We start from the raw sequence: 13,960 nt of genomic DNA on the forward strand, positions 1-13,960 counted from the left end.
AGGAGGTGGCCTAAGAAGAATGAGCCAGATGCCCTGCGTGTTGAATGCCGGGGAAAGAAGGAAAAGCCCTGAGACCCAGGACAGGAGACCGTCTCCCCTAAAGCCATCAAACCCTGAGATGCAGAATTCACTGCCCTCCTTTGCTAGTCTCCATCGAGTCTCATGTTACACAAGTTGGAGCTTGTGATTGTCCCTTTTAAAGGGACAGGACCTCCTCTTCCTCTCTATCCCCTGAGGGGCCTCCTGTTCTTCCCGAGACTGCCTCCCTCCCCTGGATGACTTGTGTTGGCATCTTCATCAGACGTGGACCCACCGATGCCTGGACCCTCCCCAGGGCCCTTCCCAGGAGAAGGCCCTGCTAGCCAACTCTGCAGGCCCTGTCCGGTTGAGACAGGGTCCGGGTATCATGCTGTACCACACAGTCACGTGGCATCTGGGGACTCAGGGGAAGAGTTCTACCCTGGGAGGCACTGTAAGCAGCTTTGGGCAGGAAAGCGCTCTCTGCAGGAGGTCCCTTTTGTCTTGTTGCTAAACTTAAACCAGGCACCCCCATGCTCTACTGGTCTCTGGCCCTAGCACACTTTTCAAACCTTTTGATCACACAATACTTTGCCTAACTTGTTGGTTCTTTACATAGATCAAAGAAGCAGAAATGAAGAGTAAGTAATTAACGGAGGACCAGATCTCTTCCCCAGCTTCCCCTTCAGTAATCGCTCGAAAAAACTGCTAGCAAGAGAGCATCTAAAGAAAGATCACAAGAAATCCACAGCCTGCACACAGTGGGGGATGGTGACGACTCTGACCCCCTATTTCAGTGATTAACTGAGATTACTTCCCTGTTTCCCCTTAAAAACGTTCATGGCTGGACTTCCCTGGTGGTGCAGTGGTTAAGAATCCGCCTGCCAATGCAGGGGACACGAGTTTGAGCCCTGGTCCGGGAAGATCCCACATGCTGCGGAGCAACGAAGCCTGTGCACCACAACTACTGAGCCCGCGTGCTACAACTACTGAAGCCCGTGCACCCTGCAGCCCGTGCTCTGCAACAAGAAAAGCCACCGCAATGAGAAGCCTGCGCACCGCAACGAAGAGCAGCCGCCGCTCGCTGCAACTAGAGAAAAGCCTGCGCGCAGCAACGAAGACCCGACGCAGCCAAAAATAAATTAATTAATTAATTAATTAATTAATTAAAAAAAACTTTCATGGCCGAGCAGAAACTTCGGAGGTGGCTTTGTGGGGACACTGAGTCCACCATCTCCCCAGATTGCCAGCATTCTGATTAACGACAACTTTCCTTTCTAGCAACACTTGTGAGTTTGGTTTTGTAAGCAGCCGAGCAGCGGGAACCCTGGCCTCTAACGCCAGATCTAATCCTGACTTTCTGCGTGTCCTCAGGCCTGTGGGTGTCCCTCTCCAGCCCTCAGTCAGCTCATCTATACAATGGGGCTAGCATCTTCTTACAGGCAGATGATGCCCAAGATCCCTTCCAGCTAGGGCAGCTTTTGGATATCATCAGCCTCTGAACCCTCTGGGCAGGGCAGAGTGGGGGGTGGGGGTGATGGGGTGCATCTTGCATCCAAATGGGGACCCAGCCCTGCAGAGTATCTACATCACAACCCAGAGTCTACGCTTATCCCCCAGGACAAAGGCAGTGAGCTGAGAGGTGTAAGTCATTTATTGGGTCCTATTTTTTTTTTTTTTTTTTTGCGGTACGCGGGCCTCTCACTGCTGTGGCCTCTCCCATTGCGGAGCACAGGTTCCGGATGTGCAGGCTCAGCGGCCATGGCTCACGGGCCTAGCCACTCCGCAGCATGTGGGATCTTCCCGGACCGGGGCACGAACCTGTGTCCCCTGCATCGGCAGGCGGACTCTCAACCACTGCGCCACCAGGGAAGCCCTATTGGCTCCTACTGATGAGAAGTCAGTTCTCCTGGCACCAGGTCCAACATGTTTCCTTTTCTCCGGCCCATGACCCCAGTCCCTCAATGTCAATCAGCTTTGCACCCTGAAATCCCTGTGGGGTCCAAGAGGCACAGGGAGGCAGAAGTTGAAGATTTTAGAATTTAAATATATAAAGTGCGACAACATATCTTATCAGGACCCAGCAGACCTTCTGGCGTGACCCGGCAAAGTTGGGCAGAAGGATTGGTGTAGGGTTGGACGTTGAGGGGACAGGTAAAGCCACACGGTGTCCAGAGTCCAGGATGGAAAGGAATCAGCTCCTATTTCCTTTCACTGGCAGGGGTTTATCCTTTTTAAATAAGCCCGAACCCACGATTTTGTCTGTGAGACACAGGCCTCTAGGCCTCCGTTCAGCTTCAATCTGTAGGCAGAGAACAAAGGAAGGGCTAAGTCACCTGAGCCACCCCCTGGGTGCCACCCACAAGTCCCATCACCCCCTCATTGCTCCTGGGTGCCCCTAAGCTTTTCTCCCAGGGCCTATAAAATGAAGTCGTTGCGTAAGACCTACAGTTTGTACACTGGGAGGAACACCCAAGCTTCCGGGGCAAGGGATAGGGGGCTTTTAAAATTGCATTTCCTGGACCCCTTTGGCAGATTCATTGTATCAGGGTAGAGCGAAGGCTGCAGACATTCTGAGGATCTGCTAACATGGAAAATTCCTCTCCTAGAACATCTCTGAGGCCCCACCTGCTCCATCTTTTCATGTGTCTGTGTCCATCTGGGACCCCTAGTCATTGCGTTGGATGTGTGTGTGTGTGTGTGTGTGTGCGCGTGTGTGTGTGTGTCTTTTCTGATCTACCCACCTCCCAAACTTGGCTATTGTCCAAAACCGTAGATCGGTTCTGCCTTTAATTATCTGCAAGACCTTAGGCAAATCTCTCCAATGCCCTGAACCTCAGTTTTCACGATAATGAAAATGTGTGCACCAAGAGAGTTAGATGAGATAGTAATGTACACGAAAGTGCCTTGTAGACCCTGAGAGGCAAGTGTAAGCTACCTCCCTGGAGCTTCATAACGACCCTGTGATGCCGCTGTCGTGTTTACGCCACTTCACAGGACAGGAGGGCAGAGGCGCTACCCAGATAAGGAAGTTCAGAAGACTTACCTGTCCGGAGTCACTCAAGACTATAGGTTGGCAAACCCAGAAGCAGGAACTAACTGAGAGCCCCTCTTACCATCACCCAGTAGTGCCTGGAGCTTTTAAGCTCTGGGCATAAAATATTAAGATATAACACTTGGCGCCTTGCAGCTCCAAGAAACCCATGTCACTGCAGGAACACAGGTGTTCGCCCTAGAGCCCACTCTCAGCTCTGCGCCCAGGTTTTGGCCGCCTCACTAGTTTGGTTAAAAAACCTTAACCCGGTGGAACATCGCCATCTAGCGTCTGCTATTCTAATTCCGGGGGGCCGCTTTCTGTCCTCTGGAGAAGGGAGTCAAGGATGGAAGAGGATACAACCACTCACATTAGACGGTTTTTGTAGGAGCAGGTGGAGCTGGTGTTCTTGTAACACTGGATTCCCTTCAGGGACATCTTTCTCTCCACCAGTGTGAAACAGCAACTGGAGGATGACACATGCACTAGAAGAGAAGCGCAAAAAGGGTTTGCATCCATTTCTCAAGCTGGACTGAGTTCCTCTCATCCAGGATGGGGAAAAAACCAAAAACAAAAAACCCTTCCAGGACAGGCTCAGGCTTTCGGATCACATCCAAAGGGAACTGGTGTCTCATCAGCCACCCAGTTCTGTATTTAGGCAGTCAGGACACTGGGGTTCAGATCCCAGCTCCCCACAAAACAGCTGTGTGGCTTTGGTCAAGATGAGCCCTCCCCTGGGCCCCAGACTTCCCAGCTGTGAAGCAAGACTCTTTAGACTGATTTCTAAAGGCGATTCTAGTTCTGACATCCCACCACTAGAGTATGGTTCTGCCCTTATATTTGGGTTCAAGGGTCCTGAGACCCTGGTGAGTCTGATTCAACAGCAGTCCGCTATTTGGGGCAGGATGAGGGACTGTTTTAGGAGCTCAGACTGATGAAATGACCAGGCAGGAGCTTCCAGGAACTGATCAATTCCACGCAATCCCCACCTCACCCTCCACCCTGGTCCTCAGCTCTGACCCGCAACTCCCACTCTGCCGGTTTGTAAGCCCCCCTACACACACACCACCCTCAAAAGACTTGCATTTCAATCCTGGCTCCTTCCTCCTAGTTTGACCGTTTGCAAAGCCCCTTCCATATGTCTGCTGTTAGGTCAGCATTCTCTCATCAGCCTTAGAGGGTAGGCATTATCAAACCCATCTTACTGATAGCGAAACCAGAGTTTGGGAGGTATAGTAACTTGCCCAAGGTTAGCCAACTGTTAAAGCCCCAGATCCTGACCTCAGACTCTGCCCGTTATCTGTTACACAGTGGAGGCGAGACCCCAGTCAGTCCCTCCTCTGGACCCCAGGCCTCCAGCTTGGCCTCAATGACCTCGCAACTGCCCTCCATCAGTCCACAGGGTCTGGACGAGGCTGGCCTCCTTTGGCTGAAGCCAGCTGCTCAGTGGTCTGTGTAGGCCCCAGACTTATGGCTCTCCTGCTGTCCCCCTGCCCCCAAGCAAGTCCTTCCTCCTCCTCTTCAGGGAGTATTCTTTCTGGAGGAGTGGAGATGAAGGCAGTGAGCTCAGGGTGAGCCTGCCCCCAACCCCAGAGCACCTGCCTGCGTCTCCGCCCTCCCCAAGAAGGAGCAAAGTGACTCCAGCCAAACTCACTGCTCTTGGCATCCACATCCTGCAGCCACGTCCCGGCCAGCAGCAGGCACACCAGAGCCGCAGTGATGATCTTCATCTCGGGATGTCCAGCTCAGGCCTCCCTGGAAGGAGTCCCTCAAGGAGTCTGGTGGAGTGAAGAGCTGTCCTCTGGCCCATCCTGCAGTACCCAGAGCTTTTATCAGAAGACCTGGGTGGGGTTTTCCAAGCCCCAGTGCAGAGGTGGGGAAGTCACAAGAAGAAGAGATGGTTACTCATGTCCAGTGACCACATGGAAAACTCCTTTCCTCACCTCCCCTGGGTGGTGTGAGAGGTGTAGGGAAACTTCCCTAAGCGCAGGAACAGATAAGGATCTTGAGAGGCCGAGTAGAAGCTGTCCCAGCTGAGTGGGACGTGGAAAAAGGTGAATGAGAGGAAGTGGCCTGTCTGTGGCTCCTCTGATGCCACGTCCTTCCATCCAGGGATGGAGCTACTGTCCCAACTGGGTGCGAATCCCAGTTCTGCAAATCAGCGGATACAGAAACTCGCCCGAGTCACACCTCCTGTGCAAGATGGAGAGAGTAACTCGTGTCTCACAGGTGACCGAGGAGCATTCAATAAGATCCGTTCTGTCAAGGGCCTGGCCCAGATAGTTGCAATTTCTACTTTTTCAATCACTCAACACTTTTCAATCGCTTGCCCTGTTCTTGGTCCTTGGTTAGCCCCAGGGAAGACAGCTACCCATGACATGCAAGCCATTGCATCACAGCTAAATAAGGAAAAGCCAGTTGGTGTAAGGACAGCTGTGGATGTGCCATATGGAGGGCGCAGGGGAGGCTGGGAGCTGCCCACAGGGGAGAGGCCTCCCAGGGGAATGTTCTTCAAGCAGAGTCTCCTGCAGGAAGGCTGAAGTGGAAAGGGGCCTGTCCACAGAGGAAGGAGCTTGTGTAAGGACAGCGAGGCGTGGAGGACAGTGCCCGGCGTGAGGAAATGGCTGGAGAGATGTGTGACTTTCCAGCGACCAAGTGGCCAGGTCAGGAAGACATGGTGTGCAGTGCGTGGAATAAGTAACACTAGCAGATGCTCAAGAAACAGTAGCCGGGCCATATCTGTGTGTTAAAATCACAAGGCCGACGTGATAGCTTCCCGTGGTCAATGGGATGAAGTGCAAGCTGCTGACCTGGCCATTCGTGGCTCACGTGATGTCTCCATGGATTCCCGCATGTTGCAATATTTGCAATTCTCTGAACAGGTCACATGCTTTCTTATCTCTGGGATTTGCTCCCACCGTAACATCCACCTGCAGGGCCCTCCTCCTTGTCTCCCTCCGTGAATTCTATCCATTGCAAACGTCGTTGTCTCTGTAAAGGCCCTTCTGCTGTCCCCACAGATAGGCCTTCAGCCTCCTTTGAAGCCCCTCTGTGCCTAGATCTCCCACATGAAGGTCTTACATCCTTACAACCCCTCCATTCCGTGTATTCTCCATCCTAACACCTGCGTGGGAGTCCTGGCGTGTGGGAGTTGAAAGCTCCCTTGGAGACCATCTGCAGCAGTGGCTCTGAAAGTGTCCTGGGAGAGGAAAAAATGCAGAAATACCTTCGCCCCGTTTTTGAAGCAACATCAAGACTCATGTGCCTATACGTGTCGAGGGGCAGGGGAGGAAAACTCCAGGTAATTCAGGCACCAGCAGATAAGAAGCTAGTACGGTCTCTTTCTATTACAGATGGGGAAAAAACGAGCCTCAGAAAGCAGAAACTGACTTTGCCAAGGTCATACCGAGACTTCGTTGCACAGATGGAACAGTGGATGCCAAGGCATCTGGTCATCTGACCATCACGTGTGGCCACCTCTGGGAACACACTTTCCGTAAGGACCTGCTCCATCACTCCTTCATCTGGCCAGCTGCTTCCTGCCACCCAAAAAGTACTTAAATCAGTTGAAATCACTAAGACACTGTTGTCACTCTCCTATTTTCTTTGTCCTTGCAGACGGATACTTTTTTATTCCTTGGTTGTCGTTTTAGTGGGGTCTCAAAGAGGAAGGAGATTAAAGGGATGTGGCCAATTGGTCAAATGTCACCTTAGGTCCTTTAGACTCACTTGGGACACAGAGAGGGGCCAGGTCGCCACCCAGGAAATACTTTGCTCTCCCCTCCTCCCGGGGATGCTGCCCAGCCCACTCGAGACCAGGACAGGGCTGCCCCTCCAGCTGCTCATTTCCCATCCTCCCCCTCACTGCAGCTACCATGAACCCAGGACAGGAAAAGAGGCGACAGGAAGACTTAGTCACGCCTCCCCCTTCCCAGGTCCCGCGGCCCCAGAAGGAACTGGCCAGAGGCTCCAACTGCATGGAAACCTAGCGTCCCACAGGGTCCCGCCCCCAGCCCCACTCCATCTCTTCTTCTCTAAGCCTGGCACAAAGCACGGGCCAAGTAATAACTCAATAAAATCTCCATGGTCTTGAATGTGATGGATCAGAACTGCGTAGTTGAGGGAAAGGTAAGAGAAGCTCCCAGCATCGACACTGAACCAGTTTCTCATGTGAACTACCCTTTTCTTAGTTAGAAGTTTGAAAACCAGTATGTGCCTGTAGACAGAGCTCAGGTGGTGCAGGTTCATCTTAAGATCATCTCCTCCTGGAGTGGCCCCAGGTTCTTGCCTCAGCCCTGCTGGCCTGGGGGTCCTGGAGCTTGGTCCTGCCTGCTTCCCCTCCAGTTACATCTCAGCCTGATTCTTCAGACCAGGACACAGAAACCCAGGGGGGTGGAGGGAGGAGTCCTTTGCCCGGCATCGCACAGCTGCAGCAATACTGGCCTTGCTTTGTCCATCTCTGGGACCAAGTTTTCTTAGTTCCCTCACTTAGGGAGGAAGTGTGTTTGCCCTCAGAGGTAACTGTGTCAGATTTCAGCCCCACTACTTTTTAGCTGTGTGACCTTGGGCAAGTAACTTAACGCTTCTGAACTTTAGTTCCATCGTTGTAAAATCCACTACCGACTGGATCTGGTAAAACTCTCCCCAGTGTTTTCAAAATAAACTCCCCAAACCACAGCCTAACTTCAGGCTATTTGAAGGATTAAATGAGATGTCTCACCTTATCTTGGAACAAGGGAAGAGGAAAGGAAGGGAGGGAGAAAATGAAAGAGGGCGGGAAAGAGGGGAGAGGAAAAGAAGGTTGGATCATCCAGAATTATCGTGGAGCACCTGAAATATGACAGGTCCTGAGCACAGCAGACACAAGACAGACACTGGTCCTGCCCCTGTGGGGCTTAACAGCTCACCGCAGGAGGCAGGTACTGGGAACTGTGTTTAGTGCTCGAGAAGAGACCTCGTGTCCTATGAGCTGCAGAGTATACGGAAGCGCTTACCATGGGGCCTGGCACCTAGTAGGTGCTCAATAAAACTGCACCCCTCCCTCCTCTACCCATCAATCCTGGACCATCTGAGGCTTCATCACAGGAACCAGGCAGTGCCGCTACCTCCCTATCCGGGACCCCCTTCCTGGTCTCTTTCCTCTCTAATCCTGTGCTGCCCAATGCCCAGGCCAGGCTTTCTGTTGTCACCCACAGGAGCACAGTGTTCTCTTCCATCCCCACCTCCGCACCCGTCCCCAGCTGCCTCCTCTAAGTGCAAATCCGGCCACAGCGCCTCCAGCACCCAAACATCTTTGAATTAAAAACGCTTTCTTTTGTTTTCCAGTGACTCTTACCCTCCGCCTGGGTTCCCTTGTATGCTGTCTTCTAACATTCAGCACTTTTTGTTCTTTTCAGGAGGCCTCTGTTATCCAGTTCTCAGCAACAAAGTGAACAATGCATCAAGCATCTCTTGTAGCAACAGCAGACCCTGGGGGTGCCCAAAGAATGTCACAGCAGTGACAGTCACCAGTTTTTCAATTCGTGTCCACAGCCATGGAGCTCCAGAGTGACAACAATGCAGCCTGCTGTTCGGAGGTGAAGTACAAATGTCTTGGCTTGGCTTACGTGGTCCCGTACAATGTGGCCCACAGAGCTCTAGCCGCACGGCACTGTTACTGCTCTGCGCACCTGTGCTGGGGCGTCACTGCCCCTTCTGCCTGGGACGCCTGCTCCAGCTTTACCTGGAAGACCTCCTGCAGGCTGCCCCATCTGAGCTCCCAACATGAAGCAGACTCTCGCCCCATAGCCACCAAGCCAATCTTATGATTGCCTGGTGGTCCACACCCCTCCCTCATCTGGGAGCTCCCGGGGAGCAGCAGTCCCTCTGTCATGGTCCTCATTTCATGCCCCAGTGTCCCACCCAGGGTGGGTGCGTAGAGACTGTTGCTAAAGCAGAAGGAAGGAGAGACCTTCACATCATTCTCGTCATCCCCCTGCTGCAGATGAGAAACAGAGGCCCTGGAGGTGACAGGAGTCATACAAGTAGCAAATGACAGAATTAGGATGAGAAGCTCCAGCCCAAACCCTGTGCTTGTTTATACTCCCCTGGACCCTCTAGCATGGATGGACCATTTTCCGACTGTGCTGATGGGCACCATTCCACACACAGGATGCTGGTGACAGGTCTCAGTTCCTGATGTGGTCATTCATTCATTCACTCAGGAGACATCTTCTGAGGGCCCACTTTGTGCGTGGGCAGTCAGGTGAGAGAGGAGAGCTGACCACAGAGTCAGGCCCTCGAGAGGGAAACAGACACGCAAACCAGTAAGTGGGCACAGAGGGTCAAGGCTGCTATAATATGCAGACTAGACGCTGCACATGCCCAGTCTGGGGGAGCGGGGAGCTCACTGGGGTGCAGTGTGGAATATTGACTGGGCCTGGAAGGATGAAGGTGGCATTTCCCCTGGGCAGGGGCCCGGATAGCACGTTGTGTGTGGTTTTAAGTGTGGGCTCTGCCCGGCGCCCAGGCCCAGCTCCCCTGTACACCACTGATGTGACTTCTTTCCCTTTCTTAGCCCCCCAGCCTCATCTCCAGACAGGGATAATAATGATACCTGCTCATAGGCTTGTGTGAAAATTAAACGTGCTGGATCTCTTAAGGCAAATTCAACCATTGTTTGATGGCATGCTAATAGCTGGTGTGGAGGCTGATGTCTTCAGGACATGGGGGGATGAGGAAGGCCTGCAGAGAGGGGCTGGAAATGGAGCCAGGAGGACCTGGGCTGGGTTTCACAAGATCCTGTTTACTGGGCTCAGGCCTTGGGACTTACGCTTGCTGTCAGGGGAGGGAAGGCCTTAAGTAATCTTTTGCTTGGGACGGGGATGCGGCCAGATTTGTGGTTTGTGCTGAGGGCTTGTGCTAGAGGCTACAGGACACAATGAATGGAAGAAGACAGTCAGACTGCAAAGTGTGAAGGAGTCCAGGAGAGGTGACAGGTGAGGAGCCGGGGTTCTGTAGAAAGAGGGTGAAAAATCCGGATTTCTGAGCTCTGCCGCTCGTTTTCTGTGGGACCTTGAGCAGGTTACTTCCTGCCTCTGGGCATCAGTTCTCCCACCTACAACGTGGGGAAGTTGGCCTAAATCACTGACTCTTTACCCGGAAATGGGATTCATATTAGGATCATTTGGGAAGCTTTTATCCAAAGACACGTGCTTGAACTTCACTGTGGACCTTTGTATTCTGAGTTCAAGGCAGTTGGAGTATCTCGAAAGGGCTCCCCAGATAATCCAGTCCCACCACTTCCCTTTAGCCTGGATGGCTACTGAGACCCTCTCTGGTTTGGCATGAAATGATATTCTGGATCTCTAAGGGCAGATAGAGCCCTGCCCACAATCTACACCTTAAACAGCCCTCTCGTCCATCCGAGGTGGAACTGGCCTTTTGGATCAGGCCTGTTGTACCGAGGGAGCCTGCTGGGGGGTGGGGGTGGGGGCTCCCTGCCCTTTCTGATGAGGATAGAGGGCAAAGAGCCTAATAGGGCTGATGCCAGTCCCTGAGGCATTTAGATCCTACCCACCCTAGGATCCAGGGTCATCTGAAACTTAGAAAGCTCCCAGGAAGCCAGAAACTCAAAGAAGCCTGATAGGCAACACACAGGCTTGGATTCAGAATGTTTTGTAGCCTCAGTTTTGTGGTTCTTGAGCCATTCAGCCCTGAACCAAAAATAGCCACATTGCAAAGTCTCTGTGGGTATATTCGGGGAGTCAGTGTGGGTCAGGTGTGTGCCACATGCCCCCAGCGCTCAGGAGGACACTCAGGACAATTGGGGTGGACCATCTCATGTTACACATGAGAAGTCAGAAGCCCAGAAAGGAAAAGCGAGTTGTCACATGGGGACCCCGTGACAGAGCCCTGAAGATAGCCCCACCTTAACTCCTAGGTAGGGCTCTTTCTCTGTGATTTTCTGGCTTTATGCTCAGGACCAGAGAGCTCGGCTGTGGTCCGAGAGAGAAGCTGGGCATGATCGGGGCCCCTAGGATGCTGGAAAGCCCTGCAGGGTTCCTGCAGCCCACCTGGAGGCCAGGGCACGATGCCAACTTTGCAGGGAATGGTAGAAGAAAAAAGCCCCAGTTTTTCCACCCAACAGAGCAAGGACGCAGGGGCAGGAAGTGGCAACAGTTTGACCCCCAAATATACCCACCAACACCAACAGGGTGACCCATGATTCAGCTAACTCGCCCACATGCTGCTAGGAAACTCCCCTGAGGAGCCCTCTCTCCCTGGGGTAGTAGGTGGACGCCTGGGTCCCACCTCTGCTCACCACCAACTTCCCAGTTCATCTTGGGGCCACAGCCCTGGGAGCCCAGCAGAGCCTGAGCAGGGTTGCTCTTCCTTCATTGCCCTTTAGGCGTGGCTCTCAGGCTCAGCTTAGAGCTGGTCACCCAAAGAGACACCTCCTCCACTGCCAGGTCTGGCTTCGTGGGCTCTGGAGTGAGCTGGACTGGTCACAGAGAGTGCATTTAGTTCAGAACTGGAGCCAGGCCTGGGATGTGCTAGCCAGCACAGCCTGGACATCCGGGTCCCCTGGCCTTCACCTCTATCCTCTAGTGTAGTAGGAAAAGCACTGGACTTGGGATCCAGACACCTGCATTTTAATTCAGGTCACCGCTTACCAGCACCATCCATTCTGATCACCTTCCTAAACCTCTGGGTCATTATTCCTAAAACTGGGATCCTAGTGCCTCTGTACTAGGATCGGTGTGAGGACTAAATATGGAAATGTATCAGAAGGCTTGCAGCACGGAGCCCTGCTCAATTATCGTGGTTTCTAAGAGTGTTCTGTGTTTCCTCCCTCTCTGCTTGGTTTGTCTGAGGCACCTTTACAGCTGCTCTTAAGAGCTGACTGCAAATTGGCCAGGTCCTCTTTCTCAACTCCCACTGGCTGGCCCAGCTTTCCCAAGGGTGGATGAGTTTCAGGAGCCAGGTTCACGTGGGGAGCATCTGAAGTCAGGGCTGCTGCCTGCCAGACCTAGCTGAAGTCTGCAGTCCACGTGTTCCACCAAGCCTGCGGCCCTGACCAGGAGGTTCACATAATTTGCAGGGTCCAGTGCAAAATAAAATGAGGGGTCTTGTTTATAAACTAAAAATTTCAAGCATGCAACAGCAGAGTCTGCACAAGTCATATGCCACGAAGGCTGCCCTGCCCCTCTCAGCCCTCCTGCCATGTTTCTGCTTCATGTTGGACAGGCATCCATTGGTTTTCTCCTTGAAATATCCCACTTTGGGTCTCCTGTGCCCTGGTTTGGAAAATGATTTTCCAAAATCCCCCCATTATGGTTCTATCGTTCCAAAGTCCTTGACATAAACACATTTCCCAAACAAATCAGAAGGATGCATTTTACTTCCCACAAGCATTGCTGCTTTAAGTGACACATCAACCTCCAAGCCACTCCCATCCACAACTCCCCAGCTGCAGAGTCAAAGAAAGACCAGACTTACCTAAAATGTCAGAGAAGGGATTGTAGATAAGGGGCAGGAGTGAAAAATAGACAGTGTTGCCTCTGCTGATCTGGGATCCATCTTGTCTCCCCTGTTTCTAGCTGGAACCAATTTCAACCAAAGATTTCTCCCACCACCTGGATATTTGGTGATTCAGTAGGATGGGACATATTGGGCACCCAGCATATGTTAGTTTAAAAGAATCTGTCACCAACCTCTTCTGCCACCTCCTCCATCCACCTTCAAGAGATGGGTCCTTTACATCCAGGTGTGGTAAAGCAGGTAAACAGCACTGAGCATCCTCCACCCTCTTGCCCAGTCCCCCCTTGCCCACAGTCACATCATGAAAAGGGAGAGGAAACGGGTAGCTGGCCTTTCTCCCAGCTCTGCCATTCTTGATCTGTCTATACACGTGTCCTCATTTATGACATATTTTCTGCTCTTTCTCCTGCTTGGCTGACCGGAGATTGTGAGCCTCATAGGAGACAATGGCGGGATGCAGTGGGTATTTGGCAAAGCACATGGTTATCGACCTCACCGTCCCTCTATTCTGCTGCCTCTCACTTGCCTCCCTTCCCAGCCAAACAGCTGGAAGAGTTGGCGCCACTCTCCCCAGTTCCTCCCAACCCATGTGTTCAATATACTGCAAAGTGGCCTCTGTTTCTACCAAGTCACCAAAACTGCAATGGCTAAAGTCAACGGTGACCTCCTTGTTGCTAAATCCATGGCACCCTTGGCTGTCATCTTGCCTGACATCTTGGCACCCTTGACCCTGTTGACCCTTCCTTCTGGAAACATCCTCTTGCCATGGCTTCTGTGACAGGTGGCCCTCATGATTTTCCTCCAACCGCTCTGCTGTTACTTCTGAGACTTGGTTAGAGGCTCCTGGTCCTCTGTTCATCCCTTAATCTTGATGTTCCCCTGGCCCTCCGTGGAATAACAGCGGTTATTAGCTAACGTTATGTTGCGCACTTCACGTGTGTTAAGCTACTCTAAGCACTTCGCTTCATGTGTGTTCAGCTGTCTAGTCTTCCTCATGGTCCTGGAAGTAGTTATTATTATTAACACCCATTGTACAGATGAGGAAACTAAGGCACAGAGAAGTTGTCCAAGATTACTCAGCTAGTCGCTGGGAAGGTGGGATTCCAATGCAGACAGTCTGGCTTCAATCCTGAACCAGTAGTCTGCACCGCCTCTTGGTAGAGACTCACCCCTGGGTGCTGCCCAACATCTTAGCTTATCCTGCAATCTGCCTCCTAATCTGGCTACAACCTAAGCCACCTGTAACCCCATATATACACTCTGTGCCCCTAGACTGGATTCCACACCCTTCTGCCAGACACACCCTGGTCTTCGCACATGTTCCTTTCTTTTCTTTTTTTTTTTTTTTTTTTGCGGTACATGGGCCTCTCACTGTTGTGGCCTCTC

The 13,960-nt window shown here is 52.3% G+C and overlaps 1 protein-coding gene across 1 annotated transcript; it reads right to left on the bottom strand.

The window, feature by feature from the left end:
- Positions 1–2,229: 2,229 nt before the first annotated feature.
- On the bottom strand, positions 2,230–4,782 carry CCL1 (C-C motif chemokine ligand 1). Its single transcript, XM_060080338.1, has 3 exons — positions 4,707–4,782; positions 3,423–3,537; positions 2,230–2,320 (listed from the first exon to the last, which is right to left on the bottom strand). Exons 1-3 carry the CDS (start codon positions 4,780–4,782, stop codon positions 2,230–2,232), a joined length of 282 nt encoding a protein of 93 aa, XP_059936321.1.
- Positions 4,783–13,960: the final 9,178 nt, after the last annotated feature.

Source organism: Mesoplodon densirostris, chromosome 18 (genome assembly GCF_025265405.1).
Source record: "Mesoplodon densirostris isolate mMesDen1 chromosome 18, mMesDen1 primary haplotype, whole genome shotgun sequence".
Lineage (NCBI taxonomy): Eukaryota > Metazoa > Chordata > Mammalia > Artiodactyla > Ziphiidae > Mesoplodon > Mesoplodon densirostris.

Coding starts and splice junctions, on each gene's coding strand:
- CCL1 (XM_060080338.1), bottom strand. CDS start 4,782: ATGAAGATCATCACTGCGGCTCTGGTGTGCCTGCTGCTGGCCGGGACG. Junction 3,538..4,706: donor GGATGTGGATGCCAAGAGCA/GTGAGTTTGGCT, acceptor CTTCTCTTCTAG/TGCATGTGTCATCCTCCAGT. Junction 2,321..3,422: donor TCCTACAAAAACCGTCTAAT/GTGAGTGGTTGT, acceptor CTCTGCCTACAG/ATTGAAGCTGAACGGAGGCC.